The following is a 25,948-nucleotide window of genomic DNA, read 5'->3' on the forward strand; positions in this document are numbered from 1 at the left end:
ACCAACCATCTGTGCTTCTTAAATTTCCCTTTATTTTTCAACATTAAAAAAATATATTCCTAATCCATAATTCCATCCTGGTTTTTCAGGAAAAAGAAGCAAAACTTGATTTCACCATAAACACAAATGGAGGATTACGTAATCGGGAATGTCAGGTAAGATTCCTCAGCAGGTTTACCTGTATCTAGACATTAGGACAAAAAACTTTTTAAAATAGTGAGGCCTCTTCCAGCACACTGCAGGAAGTCCAGCACCTGTTTGAGCCTCTGTGCCTCATCCCTACAAAACTGAAGCGATAACAAAAAAAAAAGAAAGAAAGAAAACTGAAGCAACGTCAATCTCATAGGGACTTTGGGGGGAAATAAGCTCAGACTAGTACAAAAAAAGGATGGAAAATAGTGATACTCGATCTCTTAGCACAATACTGAGCAGAGAGAGAGAGAACGTTTTATGTTTTCAAAGTACTTACAACAAAGATCTTATTCTGGTCTTGTCAATCCATGAGGCAGGGAAGGAATCACTGTTTCCATCTACAGATGAATTCATGACGGAGCTGAGAAGCTAATGTACACCTCCTGACCCCCAGATGCATGGGAAGCCCCTAGACAGTGCCTAGCCCAGCACTGAAAGTTAGGTTCCTTTACTTGCTTACTTGAAAGAGTTGCCAAATCATCATTTAACTGGATAGTGCCATTTCATTCTAGAATATTCATTTCTAGAATATTCACTACTATAAGGGACTGTCTCTAGTTTGGGAAAAGCAGAACTACAAATCAAAATGGGTGTCTGCCGTAAGGCAAGTATATGGTATGTGCATTACATTCATGATCTCAATCTTTACAACAATATGCAAAGAAGATATCTTCATTTCACAAATGAGGAAATTAGAAGGGCTCAGAGAGCTTAACTAATTTGCTTAAGGTCACACACCAAAGTGACAACAACAGGATTTGAAGCAAGATCTGTCTGATGTCAAGATCTATGTTCTGCACATTATGTTATACTGGTTGTATCCTTTGGTGAAAAACTAATGGATGTGAGGGTCCTGGGAAAGAATCTAATGATTGTCTTCAAGTACGGGAAGTGGCTGGTGGTATTTCTCTTATTTGAAGAAAGGTCTAAGAAGAATAGCAAAAAGGAATTTAAATTAGAAATGAAGCAATGTATAGCATAAGATAAGCCTGGATGATTATTAAGAGTTTTATCAAACAGAAAAAGGTTAGATGAAAAAGCCATTCCAGAAAATTAGACCTGGTGGGGGAGAGGAGAGCCATGATTCTGTTTCCCAGGGCTGTTTTCCAGAACACCCCACATCTAGCACCTTGCCTGAGGCCCCCATAAACAGAGCCTTACCAGAAACCCTCTGCCCAGTTGTTGGATTCAGAATTGTCACCAAGTTTTAAAGGATCAAGTATAGGAACAGAATTTAAATCTGATGTCCAATCAAAGCTTTAGAACCAACTGTCAAACAGAATGTAGTCAATACCATCCTGTACCTGTTTCCCTATATTTAAAAAAAAGAAACATTTAACACGAGCTCTTTGCATTACTTAGAGGAAGATAAATCAGCAGTCGTGGTTAGGCCACCAGTGGTGATTCATGTAAAAGCTGAGTGTCCCTGACCAGCACACATAGCCCCTTGGAGTTTGTATGGTCCCTGTAACAAATGTGAAGAAATACATTACTACAACACATTATATTGTTATTTCGGTTAAGTTAAATTAGGCCTTTGAAAGTACACCTCTATTACAACATGGCATCACATGGTTCTACGTTAACCAAGTAGGCGTGAAAGGTATTTGATCATTAAAACTGAAGACAAAAAACTTGCTGGTGATTCTGGTAAGTTCTAGCTCCCAATTTTAATCAGATTGACCACATTTACTCTTTTTAAATACAAGATATGATTATTAAGAGGGATAGAACTTAACAAGTCTTTTAAAGCAAGAACTTTCTGTCTTCTTCCAGGTACCCACTGAAACAAAATTCTAATCAAAATATAATTCAGAGGGATCCTTATCTGACTGTCACATAAAGAACAACTTTATACCCAGAAAGTTATTGATAAGTTCATACATTGTATGAAGAATATTTTTGTTTGAAAGAAATTATGTTTCAAACTTTGGAACGAGATTGTTCTAGCATGGTATATTTTTCACATATCTAGTAGGCAATTATGTAAATACTCTTAATTTTATGCCTTGTAGAGTTATCAAAGGAAAATTATTTTGTTTGTACGTATTTTTATAGCACTGACAGATTTCCATCCAAGTCACTACCTTTGCGCATATTTTGCAGTGCATTTGCGCCACTGCTTTGAATCTTGTAATTTGTATAGTTCATACTAATATATATCCATTAAAAAAAATCAATTGTATAGTGGGTGTGTCTTGCTTTGTTAAATTTCTTGTTAGCTTTCTGAAACATGCTTGCTGTGGGTCCTCTTTATAGTGATCTGACTGGAAACCTGCTACATGAGAATCTTCTAAACCCTCTGCAATGAGACTTCTTTGCCCAGATTTTATGATTACTATAGCTTTTTAAAGCACTCAACCTCCTATCCAGATTTAGATACAATCCTTCTAATGCCCTATCTGTAACTATAACTAGTTTTTGACTCTTTCTTCACTGCTGGTCATTATTTGTAACTCACAGGGTAACAGCTCTAGAGCTCAATTCAGCTGGAGAATGAGATTCAGCATGTTTCTCTTTTTTGCTGGAACTGTTCTTGGTGCAAATTTGTATTTATTTTATGTAATAGAAATTAAACATCATCACCAACAGAAAAAGATTCAGTGGCCTCTGTTCAACATCAAACCACTTTGTCAATGGGAAAAGTTGCCTCAATTGTTTTAGATCTCACCTCTGAATGTTTATTGTCAAAGTACCCTTCTATCCTTTGTTAATGTCTTTACTGAGAGGGCTTGTCTACTGGACTTAAAACCAATTACAGAAAAATAAAACAAAAGGCTTATTTGCATAGCTACTCTTAATTAAAAACTAGAATGTCAGCACTCTTTATAGCAACGTATCTTAAACTTTTTGAGTCATGGACACCTTAGAGAGCCTCATGTACCCTATGGACTTTGGGAAAAAAATACACATACACATATACCTTTGCATATGATGCCCTATGAATCTCAGGTTAAGAGCTCTTCCTTTACAGAGGGCAGGGAGTAGAAATTGAAAGCATGAGCCTATTTAGTTGGTCATTTGGCTTGGGGGTGGGGCAAAAGCCTTACATAGAATTGTCACTTATGTCTGCATCTTCCCAAGCAAAGGTGTCCTCTACCCTCTTCTTGCCAACCAAAATGTCATAGAGCAGGAAGAAGCACTCCAATTACCGTGCCCCCATCACAATCCATTCAACCTTAACATCTTGAGTGAGGTTCACTTATCCTCATCCTTAAATGTTTTTTTTCTGAGGCCTCTAAGGTGGATATCCTTTGGGTAAGGGGTATGCATGGGGCTGGGCCTCTATTTGCCTGCCTCAGAGCAAATATCAGAAATTGACCAGGGCAAAGACTCTGATCCCTGATTTAGGAAGAGGCCAAGAGATTGCGTTGGAAGATAAAAATAAAACTTATGGGACTTCCTGGTGGCGCAGTGGTTAAGAACCTGTGTCTGCAGGGGATACAGGTTCGAGCCCTGGTCTGGGAAGATCCCACATGCCACGGATCAACTAAGCCCGTGCACCACAACTACTGAGGCTGCGCTCTAGAGCCCGCGAGCCACAACTACTGAGCCCATGTGCCACAACTACTGAAGCCAGCGTGCCCAGAGTCCATGCTCCAGAACAAGAGAAGCCACCGCAATGAGAAGCCCGCGCACCGCAAAGAAGAGTGGCCCCCGCTCACTGTAACTGGAGAAAGCCCGCGCGCAGCAACGAAGACCCAACGCAGCCAAAAATAAATAAATGAATTTATAAAATAAAAAAAAAACTTACAAAAAATAAAACTTACACAAATCAGAGCGAGACTGAAGGGGAGAAGATATCCAGTGATGAACTGGGAGACAGAACCACTTGTGAAGAAACATACATTATTGAAATTAAGACACGTTGGAGCTCATACATACATGTTGAGTAGTTTATCTTCAAAAATCATTTTCTAATGCTAATTTATGCATTTGATACATATTCTTGTTTAAACACAGTAACTTACCAGTTAGAAATGTAAATGAAATGTCTTAAATGCAAGCTGGACCATACACTGCATAAACAAGAGCAGAGAGAGGAATATTTCATATTTGTCTGCCATCTTCATCTGGACAACTACATGTTAAAACTGATCTACTGATCTTCTCCCCCTAATCTGTTCTACTAGCACCTTTCCACCTCAGTTAATGCCAACTCCAGCCTTCCAGCTGCTCAGGCTGAAAATTTTGTTAGGAAATTCTATTGACTCTACCTTTTAAATATGTCTAGTATCAACTCATTTAACTCTCAAAATAGCCCCCCTAAGATAGGTACTATGTTTATCCTCATTTTTTAGAAAAGCAAAATAAATCAAGGCTCAAAGAGGGTAAGTAATTAGTCTAAGTTATATATACTTGCTAGTTCTATAGGTAGTAGAACCAGAATTCAGTCTAGATGGTCTGACTCCAGAGCCCAGGCTCTTAATCATTAGGAAATACTACCTCTTCAAAGAAATAAAAACCTATCTAAAAACTGATCTAGCACAAGGCAGGACTAAACTCAGGAACAATATAGGTGCATTCTGCAGATTTGTTCCAAAGTCACTTATTTAGCATTGCACAATTAAATATACCCAGAAAAGCTATTAGGAAACATATTATTAATTTCAGAATCAAATAAATTATTTCTCTCATTATGGTTGTATATCTGTATACTTTTGTAATACATTTTTTAGTGTTTTTCCCCACCCTGGCCACTATACTTTGAAAAAGAACATAATAAAATCTTTTGAGGAAAATTCAGGGGTTACTATCAAGAACAATTCCTGGGTAAGTTAGAAATGTAAGCTCCTAATTAGCAGGGATCATATCTAGTTGGTTCATCATTATATACCCATGTCCATCATACATAAGTGCTTAATTTACATACATAAATTTTTATTATATGTATATATATCTCCATCCTTCCACAAGTCACCCACTTCTTTTTTTAAATATTTATTTATTATTTATTTATTTATGCAGGCATACATGCATGCCACACTGGGTTTTAGTTGTGGCACCCAGGATCTTCGTTGCAGCATGCAGGCTACTTAGTCAGAGCGTGTGGGCTTTAGTTGCGGCATGCAGACTCTTAGTTGTGGCACGCAAACTCTTAGTTGCGGCATGCATGTGGGTTCTAGTTCTCCGACCGGAGATTGAACCTGGGCCCCCTGCATTGGGAGCGTGGAGTCTTACCCACTGGACCACCAGGAAAGTCCCTCACCCACTTCTTGATACTTATGTCACCACCATCATCTCTTGTGAAAATGATTAAAACAGCCTTCTGACTGGCCTTCCAATCTCTGCTTCCCTCATCTGTTCTCAACACACAGCCAGAATAATCCTTTTAAAAGAACCAGATCATTCCACTCCTTTGCTCAGAACCCCACAATGGTTTTCCATGTCGGAGTAAGGTCAAAATCTTTACAATGGCCTAGGAAGCCTGTGATCTCCCCATTCCCGCTGTCATTACCTCTCTGACCTCCTCTTACTACTCACTCATTCCATTCCAATCTCCTTGCTATTTCTCAAATACACCAGGTGCAACCCCCTCTTTAAGGCCTTTACAGACTGTGTCCTCTGCTTGGAAAGTTCTTCCCCACATAATATACGTGGCTAACTGTCACCTACTTCAAATCTTTGCTCAAATGTCATCTTTTCAATGAATTCTACCCAGACTGCTCTATTTAAAACTGCAAACCTACCAACACCCCATTATCCTTACTTTCCCTTTATTCTCTAGGATTTTATCACACTTCTAACATGTTACATAATTTAACGAAATTTATGGTCATGTCTCTAAAGACTTGTGCATCCAAAGTGATTAGAATGGTGTCTAGCCAGATATCATATTGCTTATATGTAGAATCTAAAAAAAATTAATACAAATGAACTTATTTACATAACAGAAACAGACTCACAGAGAACGAACTTTTGGTTACCAGGGAGGAAGGGTGGGGGGAAGGACAGATTGGGAGTTTGGGACTGACACGTACACACTGCTATATTTAAAATAGATAACCAACAAGGACCTACTGTATAGCACAGGGAACTCCGCTCAACATTCTGTAATAACCTAAATGGGAAAAGAATTTGAAAATGAATAGATATATGTATAACTGAATCACTTTGCTGTACATCTGAAACTAACACAACATTGTTAATCAACGATACTCCAATATAAAATAAAAATTTTTTTAAAATGGCATCTAGCATATAAATGTTTATATTTCACATGGTAGGTGCTCAGTACCTATTTGAGTATAGGCCATGAAATACTACATTTACCATGGATTAGGGTGCTTAACCAGAGGATGGAGCCTATTACTTAGTTGTCAGCTCTGCAACTAAAACAATTCACACACCAAAGTTATAACATGAGTTATCTCTGGAAGGGAAATGTTAATTGTGGTAGTGGTCAAGGGGATCTTTATTTGTCATATGACATATTTCTCCCAAAAGACTTACTGCTTGTATAATTGAAATGAGTGCAAATTTTAAAACAAAAAAATTAAAGATTTTGAAAGTAACACATAGGAAGAAAAGTAAAGGGAGCAAGATTTTTCAATCTGAAGGAAGACAAAGGGAGAACAATTTTAAACGTAGATTAATAGGAAATGGGCTTAAATACAATATGAAAGTTGGTGCTAACAACTACTTGGAATAGCAATGAGACATTCTCAGGACATAGATTAACATTTCAAAATGGTAGATTTTTGAAAAGACATGGTTCCACCCAAGTGTTAGAGCTAAACCCATGACCCACCATTGTTCATTTAAATCCTGTGATTCTGTAATGCCTAAAAATTCAAATTCTAAGGGAGATGAGAAAATTAAAGTTTGATACTAAAATGTTGCTTTAAAAATTCTGCCTTAATACTTTTTCCCTCAAAGATGGAAAACTGAAGGGGCATGAATCAAAACAAAAAATGTTTGAAAATTCAAATGTTTTTATTAGTATCATTACCAAGTATTTTAACTGGCTTACCTCTCTTTCCCCTTTAAACCTAGTATATCCAATATTGTTTTATTAGATTGTGCATATATTGTAATAAGTAAAGTCTGCTTGGTCTAGGCCACAATTGAACAGATTACACTTACAAAAACCAGTGAAGAAAAATAAATCCACTTCAGTCAGAATATAGTATGATTATGTCAAACCTCAGCTAACATCAATATACGAATTTGATGGCTGATCTAACAGTCAGAAAAGTTTATTTTTGTTTCAGGTACTTGTGAGATTTTTCCACGTACTTGTAACGCTTTTTCAAGAATGTTACGATATGTCTATACAGTTTTTCCAAAAAGATGTATGAAAGATACTCTTCCAGTATGTTAGTAAGAACAAAGCGTAAAGCAGCTCTGTATACTTCATACAGTAAAGTCACCTATTTTGAGTTTAAAAATATGGTCAAATTATCCTTTGCGTTTATATTTCAGTGGTAGTATTTATATGATAAATTGAGCAAGTGGTTTTTACAGGGCAAGATGGATATTAAGTAGTTTCTTAGTCTTTGCAACTGATATTTCCCCAAAAAGAATACTCTGAACAATCATACCACTTTAGAAATATTAACGTTCAACTTGCTGGTTTTAATCTCCAAAAACGTGAATCTATTTTACTGTAAAAGCTGTATCAACATGAAAAACTCTGCATTCTCCCAAATGTGTCATCATTAGGTAAAAATTCATCTAGGCAAAATAGTATTTATGCTTTCATTTTATTGTTTTTAAGAATTAAACTGCCACCTCAGTAGTCTTAAGAGCAATATAATGAAATATACATACATTTAGTTTAGACTTATGTCCATCATAGCTTCAAAGGCTTCCCTGAAATAAGGCTGGGATTCACATCTTTTTCCTTAAGGAAAGAAACACTAACAGTAATTTTGTTATCCTTCTACCCACCCACCCTCATTCAAACAATAACTGGATGAATTCAAGTCTAACACACCATTTAAAAAAATTGTCTGCTACAACACATTTCATGTGATCTGCCTTCCTGCATAACACATATTTCTTAAACCTAACCAAAAAGAAATCATTTTTTAAAAGCCTACAAGAATTCTCTTAACATGTGGAATTTTATCATGATAATAATTTTTTTGTCCAATACATAGGCTAAGTGGTTTCATGCCACATTCAATTCTAGTGAATTTCATTAAAACAGGTGAGCTCTTCATAAATAGTTGAGAAGCTTTAAAGTGAATTCGGCTATTTCCTATTACATGAAACCAAAAAATGGTCCTGGATTTTCAACAAGAGTATTTTAACAGCTCCTAAATAGGGCCATGAAAAGGAATCAAGTTTGCACAGTCCAAGTACCCACAGTAATATGATAGACGCACTCACCACCATTTCATACGATTTCACTCCCATGCTTCTAATAACAATTTCTCACTAGAAATATTGCATTAACAACTGGACTCTCAAATTGCTAGGTGTGAAAAATCACGTACTTTCACTTAAAAAAAAGTGTATTAGTTATTTTCAGCTGGTCAAGGTTGAAAGGGCCATTTATATTATTTCTAACTTCAGCTCTAAGTTCATAGATGACTTTGCATCTGATTATCCAAGATGAGAAGTTGTTTTGCCTGTTCCTGACAGAATTAAATGGTAAATTAGCAATCAGTTCACCCTTTGTCAAAAAGAAATGTTCTAAATTTATACACTACAAACTATTTAATAAATGGCATCTGCATACTACACATTTCATGTTTATATGTTATGCACCATTTTAGGGGGGAGGAAGTACTTCACAGGGGTTTATTCAAAGGATATATAGTAATATCCTAAGAGTGTTGATTTATACATATGAGTTCTGTATAAACTGTAAGTGGTCATCTCAGCTGGACTGTAAGAAGCCCCTATAATGCAAAAGCTGACTCCGAAGACACCTTATAAAGCACTGAAATTCACAATTTAGATTACTTTTCTTTTCTCCAATACAAAATCATCCGGTAGTCTTCACTGTTGACTCCAAGCTAAAACTTTCCAAGTTTTAGATGCTTAACCAATAAAAGAAACAGGAAATCATTAATAGTTTTTAAATGTCAAGTTAGAGAAAAAACCTTATCACACAGTAATGAAACCTGAGCAACACAAGTATGTGATTACAAGAATGTCCTTCATTAATACAGTATTCAAATTCCTCCATGGCATTCAAATTATAGTTTAAAACCCAATAAACAAGAACCCACTTAAGCACGGGATCAAATTCTACCATGAAATGAGGAATAAAGCCTATTCAGCCCTAAATATTTAGTTTAAGACAATGAGTAGAGAGGAATACACTTCATCTAAAGCACACCATTTAAACAGTTCTATAAAATAACGTTACTTAAGATTAATCAGTGTGGTGCATCATGTGATTCCAACCATTCAGTAAAAAGCATTAACGGGTACCAGCATCCCCAACAGCTTGGAGCCTACAGAATTGATTACTTTGGCCGTAACTTTCCAAGTAACGAACACTGCCTTTCAATATTACAAACATAAATATTTCTTAGTACTGGAATTCCAATGTATTTTGGTGTTCCTGAGGCTGCCCACAAATGAAAAGGCATCCAAGTGAAGTGCATTATACACCTAATATACTTCAAAATTTCAGTGCCTAACATGTGAAATCATTTCCTACCATTTAACAGTCTGCCTTACAGTAAATTCTAGTAGATTTTTACTTTTAGGATTTTATTATAACTTTGGGAAATTAGTGGTAAAACACATGGTTTAAAAAACAGTATGTGGCTGCACTTAAATTCACATAAAAATAGCATTTTTACAACCATATTGAAATTTAATCCTTTTACACAGGTTAACAAAATGTATCACAAGAAAAACTAAACACTGGGTTTAACAAAAGCAATACTTTTGAAAGTGGAACGACGAAAAAATTTTTTCAAATTTTTTACAAATGGTCACCTCTGGGTCAATTTACCACACTAGGGGAAGAAAGTTGTTAAAATATAGTTGTGCTCAACTGAGCCACTTATCTGCACTACAGTATAGTACTTGAAATCACTCCTAAGGTCACGATTTAAAACCATTTTAAGAGACAAGACCCTAAGTGTTTTACAGCCACCTCAGTAAGAGGCGCTTTCCCTTCCCCAACAGTCAAAGCTTAATTAAAAGATTGACTATACATAAGTTTCCTCATCATATCTTCAGTTCAAAATACTATTATCATTGGTAATACGGTCTATATCTTGTCTGATCTGGATGATGTGGTCCAGGAAGTGGGGTTTGAGAAGGCGGACCCTGCATTCGTGGAGGAGGAGGCGGCCCTCTCGGTGCAGGCCATATACCAGGACTCATTCCCCCTGGCTGTGTAAATGGAGGGCTCAGAGTTCCTTGATCTTCAGTGAACTGGGGTAAAGAGTTAGGATTATAATGGTGAGGAGGGGGTGCAGTTACAGGTGGACCACCATGTTGAGGGGGGGGAGGTCCTGGAGGAGGATGATTCATGTAAGGTGGCATCTGGGCAATAATATGTCCAGGGGGAGGGGTAATTGGTGGTGGAGCAGAGGTCATTGGTGGAGGTGGAGCTTGGCTATACACCAGGTGAGGAGTACCTGCGGCCTGGGGAGGATGTGGCATTGGATGGCTTATTGGTGGTGGAGGAGGTGGGGGTGGTGCGTAATGTTGCTGTGGAGGCATAATATGATGAGGGTGCGAGACCACTGGTTGACCCTGATATTCAGGATGATGGTGAGCAGGTGCTGGGGCAGGAGGTGGTGGTTCTCTAGCACCTGAATTTGAGTCATCCTGAATAGGGACAGTTATTAAATTGCTGTGTTTTCTTGTTGAAATACGAAAGGTTTCCTGACTGACCGAGCGAGGTGGAGGTGGAGCCATGGACAATTCTGCTGGAGGAGCACGAATATCCTCATGTGGCTGATTATAGTGCTCGTGGGGCACATGTTGCAAAGGAGGTGGTGGCATCATGATGTGCTGCTTTGGCGGAATATGGCTCATATGGTGCTTGTCTGGCGGCATTATAAAACGATCGGGGATTTCAGCTGGTGGTGGGGCAATAGGAGGATGAACATTTTCAAGTGAAGCACGGGTAACAGGTTTTCCAGCTCTCATATGGCGGTGGTTGATATGAGCCTGTAAGTCTCTCTGGGACAAGTATGTTCTCTTGCACCCTTGAACAATGCTACACATGAAGAGAGAACCTCGTGTACACTGCTCAATTCGCTGCACAGGATCACTACAGCTAAATTAGAAGGGGAAAAAAGTTTGATTTACTAAAAACAGACTGTAAAAATAACGCACTTAATTTCAAAGATGACTAGTTTTAAATTTTGTTATGGAAAATACTACAAAAGTTCACAATTACAAGTTATAGTTACTGCAAGTGAACCTTTAATCTTTTCCACTTTGTGGTCTGTTCGCTATTAAGCATCAGCATTTCTTTCAACATCAGAACGCTTAAGAAAAAAATTCAAAGCGTTTATCAAACAGAGTATGTTTTAAGAAAAGACCTTTTCTTCCCAAGACCTAGAATTTATCTGATTTTCTCAAACAATTCTATGCTTTGCATCCATTTGCAAAGAAAAATCCAGGAAGGGCAAACCAAAGCATCTGTCACAATCATGGAATTCAAACTTGTACCGTATTTATTGAGTATTATTTTCTGCGCAAATAATACTAAGTGGAAGACACCAAGTGGAAGAACTGTAAGAACTACAAAAATAAATAGGATCATCCTAATCATCAAGGTTCTTAACATTAAACAACATAAACAAATTAAATTCAAACCCTGAACACCAAGAGTCCCTTCAAGAAGGGGTCTTTCTGAACTGTCAGACAAATTTACTACTACAAAGTATTACACACTCCTGCTTCTCTAAATTATAACCACTAAATTTAACTCAATATTTTCTTAATGAGTCAGGGTCAAATTGTAACTACTCTTCATTCACTATTTTTAATCCACTCTTGCCTTTAGAGTCTTCTTGAAATAGCAGAAACAGGACTGAGCTAGGAATTGGAACTGGGATCTACTACTGGCTCTGAGATCTCAGTGAAGTCATTTAAACTTTGTTTCTTTATCTGTAAAATGGGGTTCAAACATCTAACCTAACTCACAATGTTTTTATATCTACTTCACCCTACTTAAAGGAGTATCTATAACATCAACGAAACAGTGAAAATGACAGGACTTAATGACTAGTTAAGCACTATACATGTATAAGCTGTTATCATTAAATACGTGTGTCAGGTCATATGACACTATATTACATGGCTCTATATTCTTGATTTTGAGTGGTGTCTGTTTTTCCTTCCTCACTGAAGGCTGGTACTCCTTCTTGATACTAGGAGGCGTCCCTTTAGTGGCCATTTGGCACACTTCTAACTTTTTGCTTCTAACTTGCTGTAAGCTCTGAAATATCACCACAGTAACGGGATGTGAGGCACTTCTTTTGGGTGATGCTTAAGCATTAGTATATAGTATTTACATTAACTTGGATTGCCATTTCTTCACTTTCTAACCTGGGTCTGTTAATCCAGATAGGCTTATGCTCTGATATACCTAAGGGCCAACCAGTGAGATGCTTACTGGAGTTACACTGAATACCCTGAAAACTAAATTCCCTTTTAAATATTAACATTAGAACACTTACATAAAAGAGAAAACCTTTTGATGTCCTCTACATGGTGTTTTACAACATCCAAAATCCCTTATCCCAATGAGGCAATCAAATTTACTATATAGTGGATGTACGCCGTGTTGGAAAATCAGGCATTACAGAAAATAAGGCAAACAGTGAATATGCATTTTTAATTTCGTAACTCTTCTGAATTATAATTCTAGGAAGGAAATACTCTTTAAACTCACACTATAAATTTTATAATCTGTGACTTTAAAGGGCTAATAAAAATATGCCAAGAGAATTAGTTGGCACTGGTTTGTCAATGAATCATCCATTCTCTCTCAGTGATGCCAATCTTCCTACACCATAAAAGAAAATTATCCCTTACAATTGTCCATAGCTTTGCTATCAACTAATACTACAACCCTTGGGATAGGTTCTGACATAGGTTATAAGGAATCTAGGAAGCCTACAGTTGTTCCAAAGAAGTTTCTCTCAAAGCTTTCCTCAAACCCTCTATCAGGTGTTCTAAATTGATATAAAAATTCATAGTTTATTCTGGATCCTTCAAGACCATCCCCAAATAGATCACTATCAACCAACACCTCTAGATTGTCATAACTTGTCTGAGTCTATCTTAGAACATGATGGTGTTTTAAGATATACTCAAGACATAATAATCAGATTTGAAGGTAATAATTAAGAGCTTATACTTACATAGTACTTGCTATATGCTACTATATATGTATTAACTCATTTACTTCTAATAATAACCCAGGGAGGTAAGTACTATTATTAGCTCCATTTTACAGATGAAGAAATCACCTATGTCACACAGCTAATAAATAAGAAAATAGAGATTTGAATCCAGGAATTCTAATTCGAGAGTCTTTGCTCTCAATCACTACGTGATACTACCTCTCTAGCGTCCCATTAAAACAAGAAAATAACTATTTTTGGTTTATAACGCCAACTTTGTGATGGCAAATATACTCGTTATTTTGGCCAATTTGAATTGATTGATAATAGCTAATTAGCCCTATCTTAAGGAGAAGGCTAAGGCCAACTCTAGGCTCACAGAGAAACATGAGCCATGTCTACACATTTGATATCCTGCCACCGGTCTATAGCACACCCTGACCTTTAACCTAGATTATAAATCATTATATCACAAACTTTATTATTTAAAAATTTAATGATGATCTTACCCTGGACACATCTTATCTCCCTTTTTTTCATGTAAAATAGCACAGTCATAGCAAAAAACATGCTTGCATGGAATCTGTGAACAGAGACATGTTACAGTTAAGCATACTAGAACAAATTAAAATACTTCCATAAAAAAAAAAAAACAGTAAGCACAGTGACCTAGACATAAAAGGCACTTGAGAACTGTTTTGTCAAAATGAACATTTATTAAGTACCAATTACATAAAAGCAACAGTTAACCTTTTTCAGTCACAAAGCTCTTTGTGAGAATGTGATGTAAACTTTGGCCCTTTCCTCAAAAAACATATACATGCATATTTGCTTACACGTTCATGGTCCCTACAGGTTAAAAGCTCCTGAAGAATACTGTATAATGTTTAATCTAATCCTGTATCTCCTGAAAGTATTCCAAGGCAGGAAAAGAACAAATATCTTCTAATGTAATATAAGTAGCCTTCTTCCCTGGTAGTCTTAAGTTAATAAACTTACAAATATTTAAAAATAAATCAGAAGGACACAGTAAAATGATGTTACACCACTTTAAAACTCAGAGGCCATTACCATTATTTAGCTGTGTTATGTAGCAAAGCAACAGTGCATAATCCACACCCTCCACCATCACAGATATATCACTGAATTCAAATTTTTTTCCACAAAAATGTTCAACTATCTTTTTATATGCCAAAATTACTATTAAATTACAGTTAGGGCTGTTTTTTTTTTTTAACGTTTAGAATTCAATTCTCAGAAATCATAAATAATCTTTATTAATTCAGTTTTATATTAAAAATTATAGCCTTCAGAAATGAATAACTGATTTTATTCTGTTAACAAGGGAAAAAAAAACCATTTTTCCCTAATAAACTAGAATTAATGTAAACAGGTATCAAACAGTCCAAGGAAATTATTTAGTTTTCAGCATTAGTTTCCGTAATTAATATTTATAAGCAATTAAAGAATTTGTCAAGATAATTCTATTAAATGCATATTATTCCCAAATTTCCCCTAGCTATTTTATACTTATTTAAAATGTTATAAACTTAATCACTAAACAGCAATAAATCTATCTACTTAAATTTCAGAATCCTACCTCTACACAAATATTTAATTTACAAAATCAGAATTTAATTTATACTTACCATTCGCCCATAGATTTTAATAGGCAATCCACATTTGTCACAGAAATGAACTGGTGTATCATCCTTTTCACCTAAGATGTTTATCTGTTGAAATGATATAATTAAATTTTCCTTAAGCATTTCTAAAACTTATGTCCATAATTTACACAATGAATTGGTTAGTATTTTATAAAAGTTATTAAAACAATTAGAAATAAAGGTTTCTTGGTATAATCCCCACATATGCCACATTAGTTGGGCCACCATCAGTCTTGGGGGTTTATTCCCTTAAACAGTGTTAATGGTTATTGATTTTACTTGACTTTACTAAAAATTACTTCAGATTATCTTTCAAAACAGTGAAATAGGGCATTAATAAACAAATGATTTGTGAGTACTGAAAGATATAACTATAATAAAAGTTCATACCATTCTTTATGTAGTCTGAATTGTTCTAATAAAGTATTTAAAATATTTTATTGTTCTAATAAAATTTTTTATTTTTAGTTATACCTGAAAGTCCCAAAAAAGGTGTCCAGGAAATCTTCGTTGATTTCCAAACAGTTCGCCCCCTTTACAGTCATACCGTTCTTCTTCATTATAATCAAATCCTTCTGAGAGAAGAAAGTGTTATCTATTAACTTTTCACATCTCAATTTCATTTTGGAAGTACATGTACATGGTCAAACAGACCTATTCACTGACACCTTTCAAAGCTCTTCTAAGAACAAGATAATCAAGTCTAGTTTAAAGCACCATCTAGAAATGATCTTGGCAATCATGTAGTCTAACTCTCATGACTGAGAATATTGCAGTACTGGAGATCATAATAACTCAACCCAGAGAAGATCAGTGGCAGAGCTAGGAAAAGATCTCAGATCTCTTCACTCCCATTCAAGTGCTCTCATTAATTCACCAAACTATTTCTAGTATAAAACTACTAATTATCATCATCATGATTATTACACAAATAAAAGATACTTATCACCACTTATTCTGATCTATCTATAAAAGTGGTATTATGCTGTGAGAAACTGATATTATTGCCAAAGGATTAATGAAAACATAAAGAATTCTGCAGACTTCCTTCTTACGACTTAGTAAATTAGGTATCCTCTTCTTCAGCTTTAAACTGAGCCTGATTTTAGAAACATCCAACATATTCATACTTCATCCTTTCCATTGAAACCTCTCCCTGGTTAATCACGCAAACAGTAGAATTTATATCATATCTACTTACAAGTATCCTCCCCTACACTGCATATATCAATATCAATAAACTTAAAACAATATGAAGATCAAATAGGCTCAATTTCAATTTCTCTGGCCTAATTAAAAAGTTGATGGTAATCCTCTCATCTCATACAAAAGGAAAGAAAACCAGCAAACAGTCTTATGGGGATTCTAGATAGAATCCAATTACCTAAAGTAAAGCTGAGAAGACAAATCTATCCCTCCAAGGTGCCAGGCTTCTCACGACTCTTTTGGCCCTAGAACTGGTAAACAGAGTAGCCAAAGCACAGAAGTTTTAACTTTACCCACATGGCTACATTACAGCATCTGCATACAGACACACGGACACAAACAGAGATAGACACACACGCATAGATGCAAGAATTTTTTGAACCTGATACAGACATACATACCAGTGTACTGCTATCTAATTATCTCCAACACAAATGTAGAGTTCTTATAAGTTACATCTGAGTGACCCTAGGTTCTTATATGGTCCATTTATACCTTATAAAAGCTGCTGTCATCTAAAACTCAAAATAAGGAAAGTTAACTTTTCTACTTATTAAAACTCAAAAAATTATTGAGCAGAACAACAGCCAAGAAAGTTAGAAGCACATTATCATTTTTCAGAGTAGTTCAACTTGTACTCCCATCATGAAGCTATATATATATTTGTATAGATAACATACCAGCTGCTGCTGCTCTATCAATAACCTAGTGTACCCCCGCTTTGGCCTTTTTGGTTTTTAAATACTTTTTTAAAACTACACAGTAATGTATAAATAAATTCTTGTGTAACAGTAAAACAATGCAAAAAAGCTAAAATCCCCTTTCTATCCTTTTCTTCTCAGTTATCTCTTCATTCCCTTCCCCTTCAAGCCCATACCCCCTTTTTGTTTTAATACCCAAATACATATCTATAAAAGTTCCAAAGCAGGGGTCAGCAAACTTTTTCTGCTTAAAGGCCAGTTAAGTAAATATTTTAGGCTCTGTAGGCCATACCTGAAATTACTCTACTATGCCAATATAGTGTGAAAAGCAGCCATGGGCATGGATGTGTCCCAATAAAAAACAGGATTGGATTTGGCCAATAGGCCATAGTTTGCAGACCCTGTACTAAAGGGTAAGATGGGAAAACTGTTTTATACTCATGAAATGGGGAAAGGCCTTTCTAACGATGACAAAAAACCCAGAAGTCACACTAGAAAAGACTGGATATCTGACTTCATAGAATCGTCAAGCTTTTCTACAATAAAAATTTTATATATAAAACTCAAAAGACAAATGGAGAATATATACAATATATGACAATTGTATTAATTTACAAAGAAAGAACTCATAAAAATCAAGAGAAAGACAATCAAACAGAAAAAAAAAAGGGAAAAGGAAATGAACAGATAGATCCTAGGCAAAAGAAATGACCAGTACTATGAAAAGATATACAACCCCACTCATAATTAAAGAAATGTGTATCAGAACAAAAATTTGTAAAGGTTAATAGTACCAATATTGGTGTGGGAGTATAAAGTGATGTACTGTTTCTACAGGGCCATTTGGCGACATCTGTCAAATTTTAAAATGTACAAATTCTAAAATCCACCAAGTTCTAAGATGCCCAAATTCATGCAAAGTTTAAATTCTACAAAATATACATACTAAGGTACATATACAAGGATATTTACTACAAAATTGTTTTTAACAGCAAAAAATTATTAAAATTGTTAAATAAATTATGGTATATCCGTAAGTGAAATACCTAAACCTACTTTCTTAAATGAGATACAACTGTATGTACTGAGAAGGCAAAATCTCACATGCATCTTGCATGAAAAAAGAGCAGTTATAAAGTAACTATGAAAAAGTCATACCAGGGATTATTTGGGAAGAGAATAATTATGGGGGGAGAGGGACAATTTTACTTTTAATATTATGTTTTCTGCAATATTGTTTAGATTTTTTTTAAACAATAGGCAGTGTTACTTTCAACAAGAAAATAAACCAAAAATATTTATAAAGGGAGAGAAAAGTAAAATATGCCAAAATGAGAAGTCAAAGACTGAAGAAGGAAGAGAGCATAAAAGATAAAAAAAGAGGTGACTCAAGGTAAATAAAATCACATGGCTTATTTGGTGGAATCAGATATAAAAGAAAGACTTTTGGACCTATTAGTTTAAACAAATTACCTTCATCACCAGCTGGAGCCTTTGCAGGCATCCTGTTTATAGTCCTTGGAGTTCGAGGTGAAGCTTTGGCTTTGTTCCCTTGTTTGGAGATGAGCTTTATAGGAATTCGTCTTCGAACATCAAGACCACCCAATGATCCAGAACTATTAGTGCCTTGTAACTCATTGTCTATGTTAGAAAAAAAGTTGTAATTTCTTTTAGTTTTTCTTTTTGAAGATTATTCTGCCACAGGTATTAAAGCAACATACCCCACATTATCAAGGGTTGAATATCTGGTTTCTGATTTTAAATACTATGCTATATAAGTTCAAGTACTAATTTTCTCTATTTTGGACAAACCCTTAAAGCAATGCTTTTTGAGATATGGAACCTTTAAAGAGTTGACAAAAGTTACAGAACCTCTCCCTAAAAAAATGGACAAAAAAATTTTCCATTTTTCCAGAGGGATTGACAGAAACGTAAAACCCTTCATGAGCCTAAGATAAGAACCTCTGTCTTGGAACTATAAGAGATTTTTTTAAAAAAGAAAAAGAAAAGTAAAGGAAGAAGAACAAAAAGAAAGAAAACCGTCACTATCTCCATCAAGTATGCAAAGTAGGCACTCAGTAAATTTAGTAATCTGCATCGATATCAGGACAATCAATAATACTGGAAACACAAAACTAACACTGACAATGGTAAAATTAAATAAGTGTAAAATTGTTTTTCTAAAAAGCATTCAGGAATATAGTAAAAATTATTGCACCATTTAGTAGTAAAAACACGCACTAATGTACTTGTGCCATAACATTTCTAGATGTACACATGTGACTGTGTTACTCTTGGTCATCATTGTAATGGAAAATTATAGTTTAGGAGGATGCAAGTTTTCTGTACTTGGCCTAAATAACTGAAACTTTCTACGTCCCTGTCTGTTATTAGCTTATGAATTAAATTCACTCATATCCCATGAGTAATAGGAGCATTATTTCATAGAACTGACTCTATTTGAAGATTAAAAGCCACCTTTTCTTCAAGTCCATGACAAGATATTACAATCCAGAAAATATTTACCTTTACCTACTAAAGACAGAAAGGGAAATGCCCTAAAATAGGAAATGCAAATAATTTTTTAAAATAGTAATGTTTTAAACATGACAATTAGTGAACAAGGCTGTGTAATTGCCACTGCATTAGACAGTACAATCCAGAGTGATAGCCAAACTGTCCACATTAAATTCAGTAAAGCCAAATTTGGAAGTAGTATCCTAATTAGTACTAATGATCTCCAAGGGTACTAGAATTACAGACACATGTTGAACTCACATCGATTTGCACTCTTTCTGAAGGACAGAACAAAATTCAAAATCGGTCCTTAATTATTAATTTAAGTATCTTTCAGTCTACTTTCTATTATTACTTTCATAATAGCTAACCCTCAAAAAAAAAAAATTCATGGAAAAGGGATTTTAACTTTAACATGGATAACTTTAACATGGATAGTTAAAGTCAAGTTAGGATAAATCCAACTTGATCAACTCTCAACACTTCACAAAATGTATTAACAATTTGAATAACGTATTTCATCTGCTCTCACTCTAGTTGCTTATTTATGTAAAAATACCTACAAGCAATGTAACAGCAAAAAGACAGATAAGACAGAATTTTTTTTTTTTTTTTTTTTTTTTTGCTCAATAGGTATTCCTAATTTTCCAATGAACTAAAAAAAGCAAGTTGTTGTAGACAGTTCAGTGCTGTCCTTCAGACAGTAAAAGGACTCTTAACGGTTTCAACTTGATGAATGATCAAAATACCAACACTTCATTACTACAAGTCCTTTTCACACCACCCTGGACACCTGTGGTCACTACTGTGGCTTGTTTAGCCTATTACGGCTTTCCAGAGCCTGCTGCTCTCTAACACCTTGCAGCCTGCCTCAGACTGCAAGTTCATAAGCAAAGTACAGCGGTTAATAGTGACATCACTCTGGGTTTGTCTTAGGGTTTTGGGGGTTTTATTAAGAATCAGAACATACAGCATAATTTCCTTTTGAATAAGACAACTACAAACATAAAGCCCTAACAACAAAAGTCTTTGGATATTACACAAAGTGAGAATTAAGGATAGAACTGGCCATATAAATTGAAATCCACTTTAAAAAGGCATAACACTTTTATATTATATTATACAGGTTTTTAAAAGATTTGTGTAGAATTTTATCTTGAATTAAAGGAATCAAGAAATATTTTTACAAAATTTAGGTTATAGTTACAACTAAGTGCTAATTCTTAGACTAGCCAAAGAATGAATCAAGTGATAAGTAGGAGTTTCCTACTTTTTCCAGGTAATTTTTCCAGCAAAATTCTATTGTAAAAACACCACACGACAGCCTTTATTTTATGACTGACTTTTTTAACAAGATTACAAAAGCAGTCATTTTTGCATAACATTAGAGGGTTTCATCATTTCCCCAAGGGCTTCTATTAATCCTTTGATATTAGAAACATCCTTTTGAGATGCCTATCCTGTCATAATGTCTTCAATTCACTGGCTAACTGGCATTTCCTCACTTGCCAATGATTTTATTTGTGATTCAAATAATTACCGAATTCACATTTACGAATTTCATGAAAATCGGAATCTTTTGTAATCACAATTAATGTACAGCATTTTATACCATTTCCTGATATGAAACACTAAGAACACGGCCGTATAATGAAATTAACTAAAAGAATAAAAAAGAAGCTGGTGTTAAGCAGGAATATCTGAGCAGGAACTAATTTTTTAAGTGGTCAGTTCATTAGTGAATATTTTCATGTTCAGATGACTTTTACTTACTTAGGCAAACTTTTAACTTAGAGAACTAGGATAATAAATATGGAGATACACACACACCCACATTACAATTTCCTAACATAACATTCTCTAAACTGTGGAAGCTGCTTGACTCCCAAAATTCCAGTAAGAGGCTCAAATGAAAAACATTTGCTAACGTGGCATGTGTGCTACCCTAACACCAAAATCCCAGGGTTTCGATTCTATAAAATTTCCAAACACTAGAGTTCCTTAGAGCTTGGTTCTAGGCCCTCTTCTCTTCCGCCTTAAGTGATTTGTGGTACTAAGTCCCAAACAAACTTCCCTCTGATCTCCACTTGACATCTCCCCTTGTATGTCTCAACACACATCTCTTACTTAAGCCCAAAATCTTGTTCCCAAATTCCAATTTCTCACCTCTGCTCCTCAAAAAAAAGTGTTTTTCTCCCAAGTCTTCCAGTAATGGACACCACTCAAACTAGAACCCTAGGCACCTTTCCTTTCTCTCACATGCTCCCAAACCAATCCACCAGTTCCTGTTTGAGTTCTATCACCTGAAAATTCACTGAATCTGCCCACTCCCTTTTTCACTAAACCAGCCACCTTCACTAAGCCAAGCCTCCCTTCTGATCTATTGCAATCACCTCCTAAATTTTCTATTTTCTATTATTCTTGCCTTCTCTTACACCATTCTCCGTAAAATAACCTATTATGTTTTTAAAAAGAGATTACGTTCCTCCTCTACGTCTGTTCAATGGCTTCATATTGCACTTAACATAACATTCAAATCTTTACCATGGACTTCAAAGTCTTGCACGACCCGACTCCTGCCTTCCTTTCCAATCCCATCTTCCGGTTCTTTCCCTCTGGTTAACTAGGTGCAGCTGACTGGTCTTCTCTAAATTTTCCTCTCTCAGAGTCTTTGTACTTGCTCTGAATGCTTTCCTCGTGATTTATTCCACGCCGGATTCTTCTCATCCATCAGATCTCAGCTTACAAATGTTACTTTTCCAGAAAGACCTTCCCTGACCACCCTCTCTGAAGCTTCCTCCTAAATAGTCTTTACCAGAGCACCCGTTTACCCTCTTCAAAGCACTCATCATAATCTGTAAACATTTAAGTATTTTTAAAAACTTGTTTATTGTCTTTCCCAATAGAACGTAACCTCCAAGTAGAGAGGGACTCAGTCCGTCTTGTTTACCATTCCATCTCCAAGCCTAGAAGAGTATGTATATATATCTATGTGTGTGTATACATACACACATAACGTATTTATATATAGGAGTATACATATATATATGAAATTAAGTAGACAGTTGATAACTGAGGAATCCTAAACAATACTTAATACTGGAAAAAGCCTTTTCCCCCCTACTTGTAATATGGCTGATATAACTGAACGGAGCAGTATCTAACTCCAAATGCACTCATTCAATATCCAAAAACCACAAGGAAGCAAAAGCCAAAAAACACATAACAAAGAGTGAAGCCATTCTTACTTGGAGAAAGGAATGAGACTATCTTGATTTTAAGCTCAAGATTGATGGTTAAGCACCACAGCCGAAGCGCGGGGCATGCTTTGGGCTTAAGCAGAAAAGCTGCTCTCGGTATGATTCCGAAAACAGTATCTGACTCCCTTCTCCCACCTCTAGTCCATGAAAGACCGGAGAGACAAAAACGACAGGCGGTGACCACCGCAGCACCCGCCCAAAGCTGACTGAGACAGCAGGAAGTCTCCAACCCACTCTCGCGCATCGACTCCGAGCGTAATGAGGCTTCCCCGACTCCGAGATTGGAATCTACCCGCCAGTCCCCATAACGTAGGGCAGAGCACCCAAAATGAAGAAAAAAGGAGCCGGCGCTCTCTCCTCCCCGCGAAGCCCGCGCCGCCCGCCGTCCTGGCTCAGAGACCGGCAGAAGCAGAGAAGGAACGGCTGTTGCCGGCACCGAGGCTGTAGGTACCACACCGGAGGGTAGGCCAGGAAGTAGCAGGCCCTGGTCGGACACGCGGAGGGGTCTATGAGATTTCTTTCTCGCCGCCACACCCCAATGCTGTAGGGCGAGCGTAAACCCTCTATGCTCGCTGGGCGACCAGTCCCAGGCCGGCCAGGGGGCATGGAACCAGGACCCCCACTGCCTCCGCCTCCTTACCAGTGTGATCCATGATTCGGCTCGCAGGGCACAGTGGGAGCGGAAGTCAACCGCGCCGGAGTCGCAGGGAGCGCGTGCGCGATACCTTCCGGAGCCTGGGAGGCGGAAGTGCGACCAGGTTGCCCGGGTTGGGGCCTCCAAAGGCTTCCTTGTCTCGCGTCCGCTAGCCGACTCCGGTGAGGGAGTCAGGCATAATTCGAGCAGAGAGAAAAAGAACGAATACGCGGAGAGCTTCAATGTGGAGGCTGCTAAGGCTTCCTCTTATGTGCTTCCAAAGGAAGTAGCCTTTAACTGTGGAGAGGAGACCGACGGGAACGGGGGAGGGGGAAAGCCGGTAGTATCCGTAGGACTAATCTCGCAGCAGGTAAGGCGGCTGCCGGCCCCGCGGAGCATTGCCTTCTGGGATTTGTAGTGCGCTGGGACCCTGGAGCCTGCCAGGCACACTGCGCAGGCTCGGCCGTTGGGCTGGCCCCACCTCGGCGGGCGGAGTAAAGGTTTGGAATCCCCCAGAGTCCGCGAGCTACGGTCCCCGCCCCCCCGGTCCAGGAAAAGTGTAAACACGCGCGCTCTAGAAGGCGTCCTCCAGCGGGAGGTTGCCCGGGGGATGGTTGAGCTGTATGAGACTCCCAGCTAGAGAGAAAGGCTCTGTGCATATGGTCTCCTTTTTGCTTTGTCGTGACAAGCTGCATAGACCCAGGCAGAGCTGACGGGTATCTACCCTCGTTCCCATCTCTAAAGTTGCTAACAGTTGAAGCCCATTTCTAACGCTTGATTAGCGCTCATTTTCTAGGGCAAGCTCTAGAAAAGCTCTTGTGGCGCTAGAAGCCCTCCCCCACCAAACACGTGCGCGCACACACACACACACACAACACCCCTCCTAAGGACTGGACGCGGGGCCAGGTGGAGGATGGATGCAGCGTAGCCGCGTCTTGTTAGGAGACAGCGGGGACTCCAGTGCAGAGCGGAGCTGAGCATGGGGAGAGCACATTAGGGCTGGCCGCGAGGGAGCGGTGAAAAGAGGAAAGGCCTACAATGAGGAAGAGACAGTTACCGCCACGGGCAGTACCTAGTTCCAGTTCTTGGTCCCAGGGGTTGGTGGTTGCTGCCGCTTGCATCGTCCTCAGCCGAAACAAAAGGCAAATGCCAAAGAGTGATTCCTGAGGACCTTCAGGGCGGTCTCTACCTCGCGAGCCTGGCGCATCTGTGTCCACTCCCTTCTCCAGCCCTTCACACTTGATGCTCCCGAATGAGTAGGAAGGAGCACAATTAGTGGAAAACACAAGCTGGGGAGTCAAGGGATTTGGGTTCTATTCTTGTCGTCCCTCGGTGACGACATCATTACCTTGTGTTATGCACGCTTTCAGTGCCAGAGTTCCTGGATCAATCAGAGATTATTGTATTGACCTCTTAGAGAAGTGGTTTCATGGTGCTGAATTTCGAATAAAGTATGTGTAGCGATGTGCTCTATCTGTATAGTTAAACAGTAAGAGCTTTGAATAATAATATGATGAATAATCCTATAAGTGTTCTGTGTTATCTGCTGAATGTTTTACTGGGATCTTTTTAAAGACTTTCCCACTATATCTGCAGCTTTATAAACAGGTTTTTAGGTGCATTCACAACTAAGGAGAATTGTGAATCAACATTACTCCTGCTTTTGTTAAAATGTAAGTTTCTCTATTACTAAGTGGTTTTCAAGATGCTTTCAATTGCTGGGCATTTTTTGTTTTCTTTTGCAGGTTGGGGGAAGCTTAACCTTTCTCCCATTCCTCCCTATTTCTCTAAATACAGTGCTGATATGATCAGGCATTTTTCACCAATTTGGGGTATAAAAGAAGGTAGTTTTCACCTAAGAAGTGCTCTTTTTATTTTTTCCTATCCTCGTATTTACCCTATCAGCCATACTTCAGATGATGCAAATCCAGGTTCAGAATAATAATATTAGTGTCTGCTGATGTTAATAAAGAATTAGAATAAAAAAAGAGCCTGCAAACTGTGTTTTACATAATATAATATGTAAGTCAGAAGTTGTGTCAGCATTTTGTGGTGCATCAAGTTATGAAAATTTACTGAAAGGAAACTCACTTACTTTAGATTTCTTGTTGATAAAATATTAGATAAACATTTGTTGAATTATTTGATTTGACCTCTGCTGCTTTTGTGCATTGCTTTAAGCACCTGTGCTCCATATTCACTTTCCCCTTAACTGTAGTTGCCTCACTGTACCAGTGCAGTAGCAGAATGACATATTAATTTCTTCACCTAAATTGATAAGTGAAACTGTATATAGACTTATATATATATATATATATATTTTTTTTTTTTAGACTTATATTTTATTACTGCCCTCTGGTATCCATTGTTGGTAACCTGTGTACTGTAATCAGTCACAATTTCTTTATTGAAAGTCAACATTTATACTTATTTTATAGCTTGGTACTGTCCTAAGGTTTATAAAAATGAAACGTCATCATAGTGGACT

At 37.1% G+C, this 25,948-nt stretch overlaps 2 protein-coding genes across 6 annotated transcripts in view; one reads left to right on the forward strand and one right to left on the reverse strand.

Annotated features, from left to right (window-relative positions):
• The window catches only part of SLC26A3 (solute carrier family 26 member 3), a 44,106-nt gene extending 37,735 nt beyond the window's left edge, over positions 1–6,371 (forward strand). Inside the window, exon 18 of the mRNA XM_082473672.1 lies at positions 90–6,371. Within this exon, the coding sequence (XP_082329798.1) occupies positions 90–188 (99 nt within the window). The 3' untranslated portion in view covers positions 189–6,371. The remainder of the gene's footprint in view (positions 1–89) is intronic.
• Positions 6,372–9,209: 2,838 nt separating this feature from the next.
• On the reverse strand, positions 9,210–25,742 carry CBLL1 (Cbl proto-oncogene like 1). 5 transcript variants are annotated; one of them, XM_082473543.1, is made up of 6 exons: positions 24,533–25,742; positions 18,523–18,690; positions 15,617–15,714; positions 15,125–15,208; positions 13,985–14,058; positions 9,210–11,395 (listed from the first exon to the last, which is right to left on the reverse strand). In XM_082473543.1, the coding sequence occupies exons 1-6, from the start codon at positions 24,579–24,581 to the stop codon at positions 10,360–10,362; spliced, it is 1,509 nt and encodes a 502-aa protein (XP_082329669.1). In that variant the 5' UTR covers positions 24,582–25,742; the 3' UTR covers positions 9,210–10,359. The 5 variants fall into 5 exon arrangements, with proteins under 5 accessions (XP_082329669.1, XP_082329668.1, XP_082329670.1 ...); XM_082473542.1 differs by having other exon boundaries at positions 15,617–15,717; positions 24,533–25,740; XM_082473544.1 differs by lacking the exon at positions 24,533–25,742 and adding an exon at positions 23,467–23,830 and having other exon boundaries at positions 15,617–15,717.
• Between the last annotated feature and the right edge of the window lie 206 nt (positions 25,743–25,948).

This window comes from Balaenoptera physalus (assembly GCF_965194825.1).
Source record: "Balaenoptera physalus genome assembly, chromosome: 8".
NCBI lineage: Eukaryota > Metazoa > Chordata > Mammalia > Artiodactyla > Balaenopteridae > Balaenoptera > Balaenoptera physalus.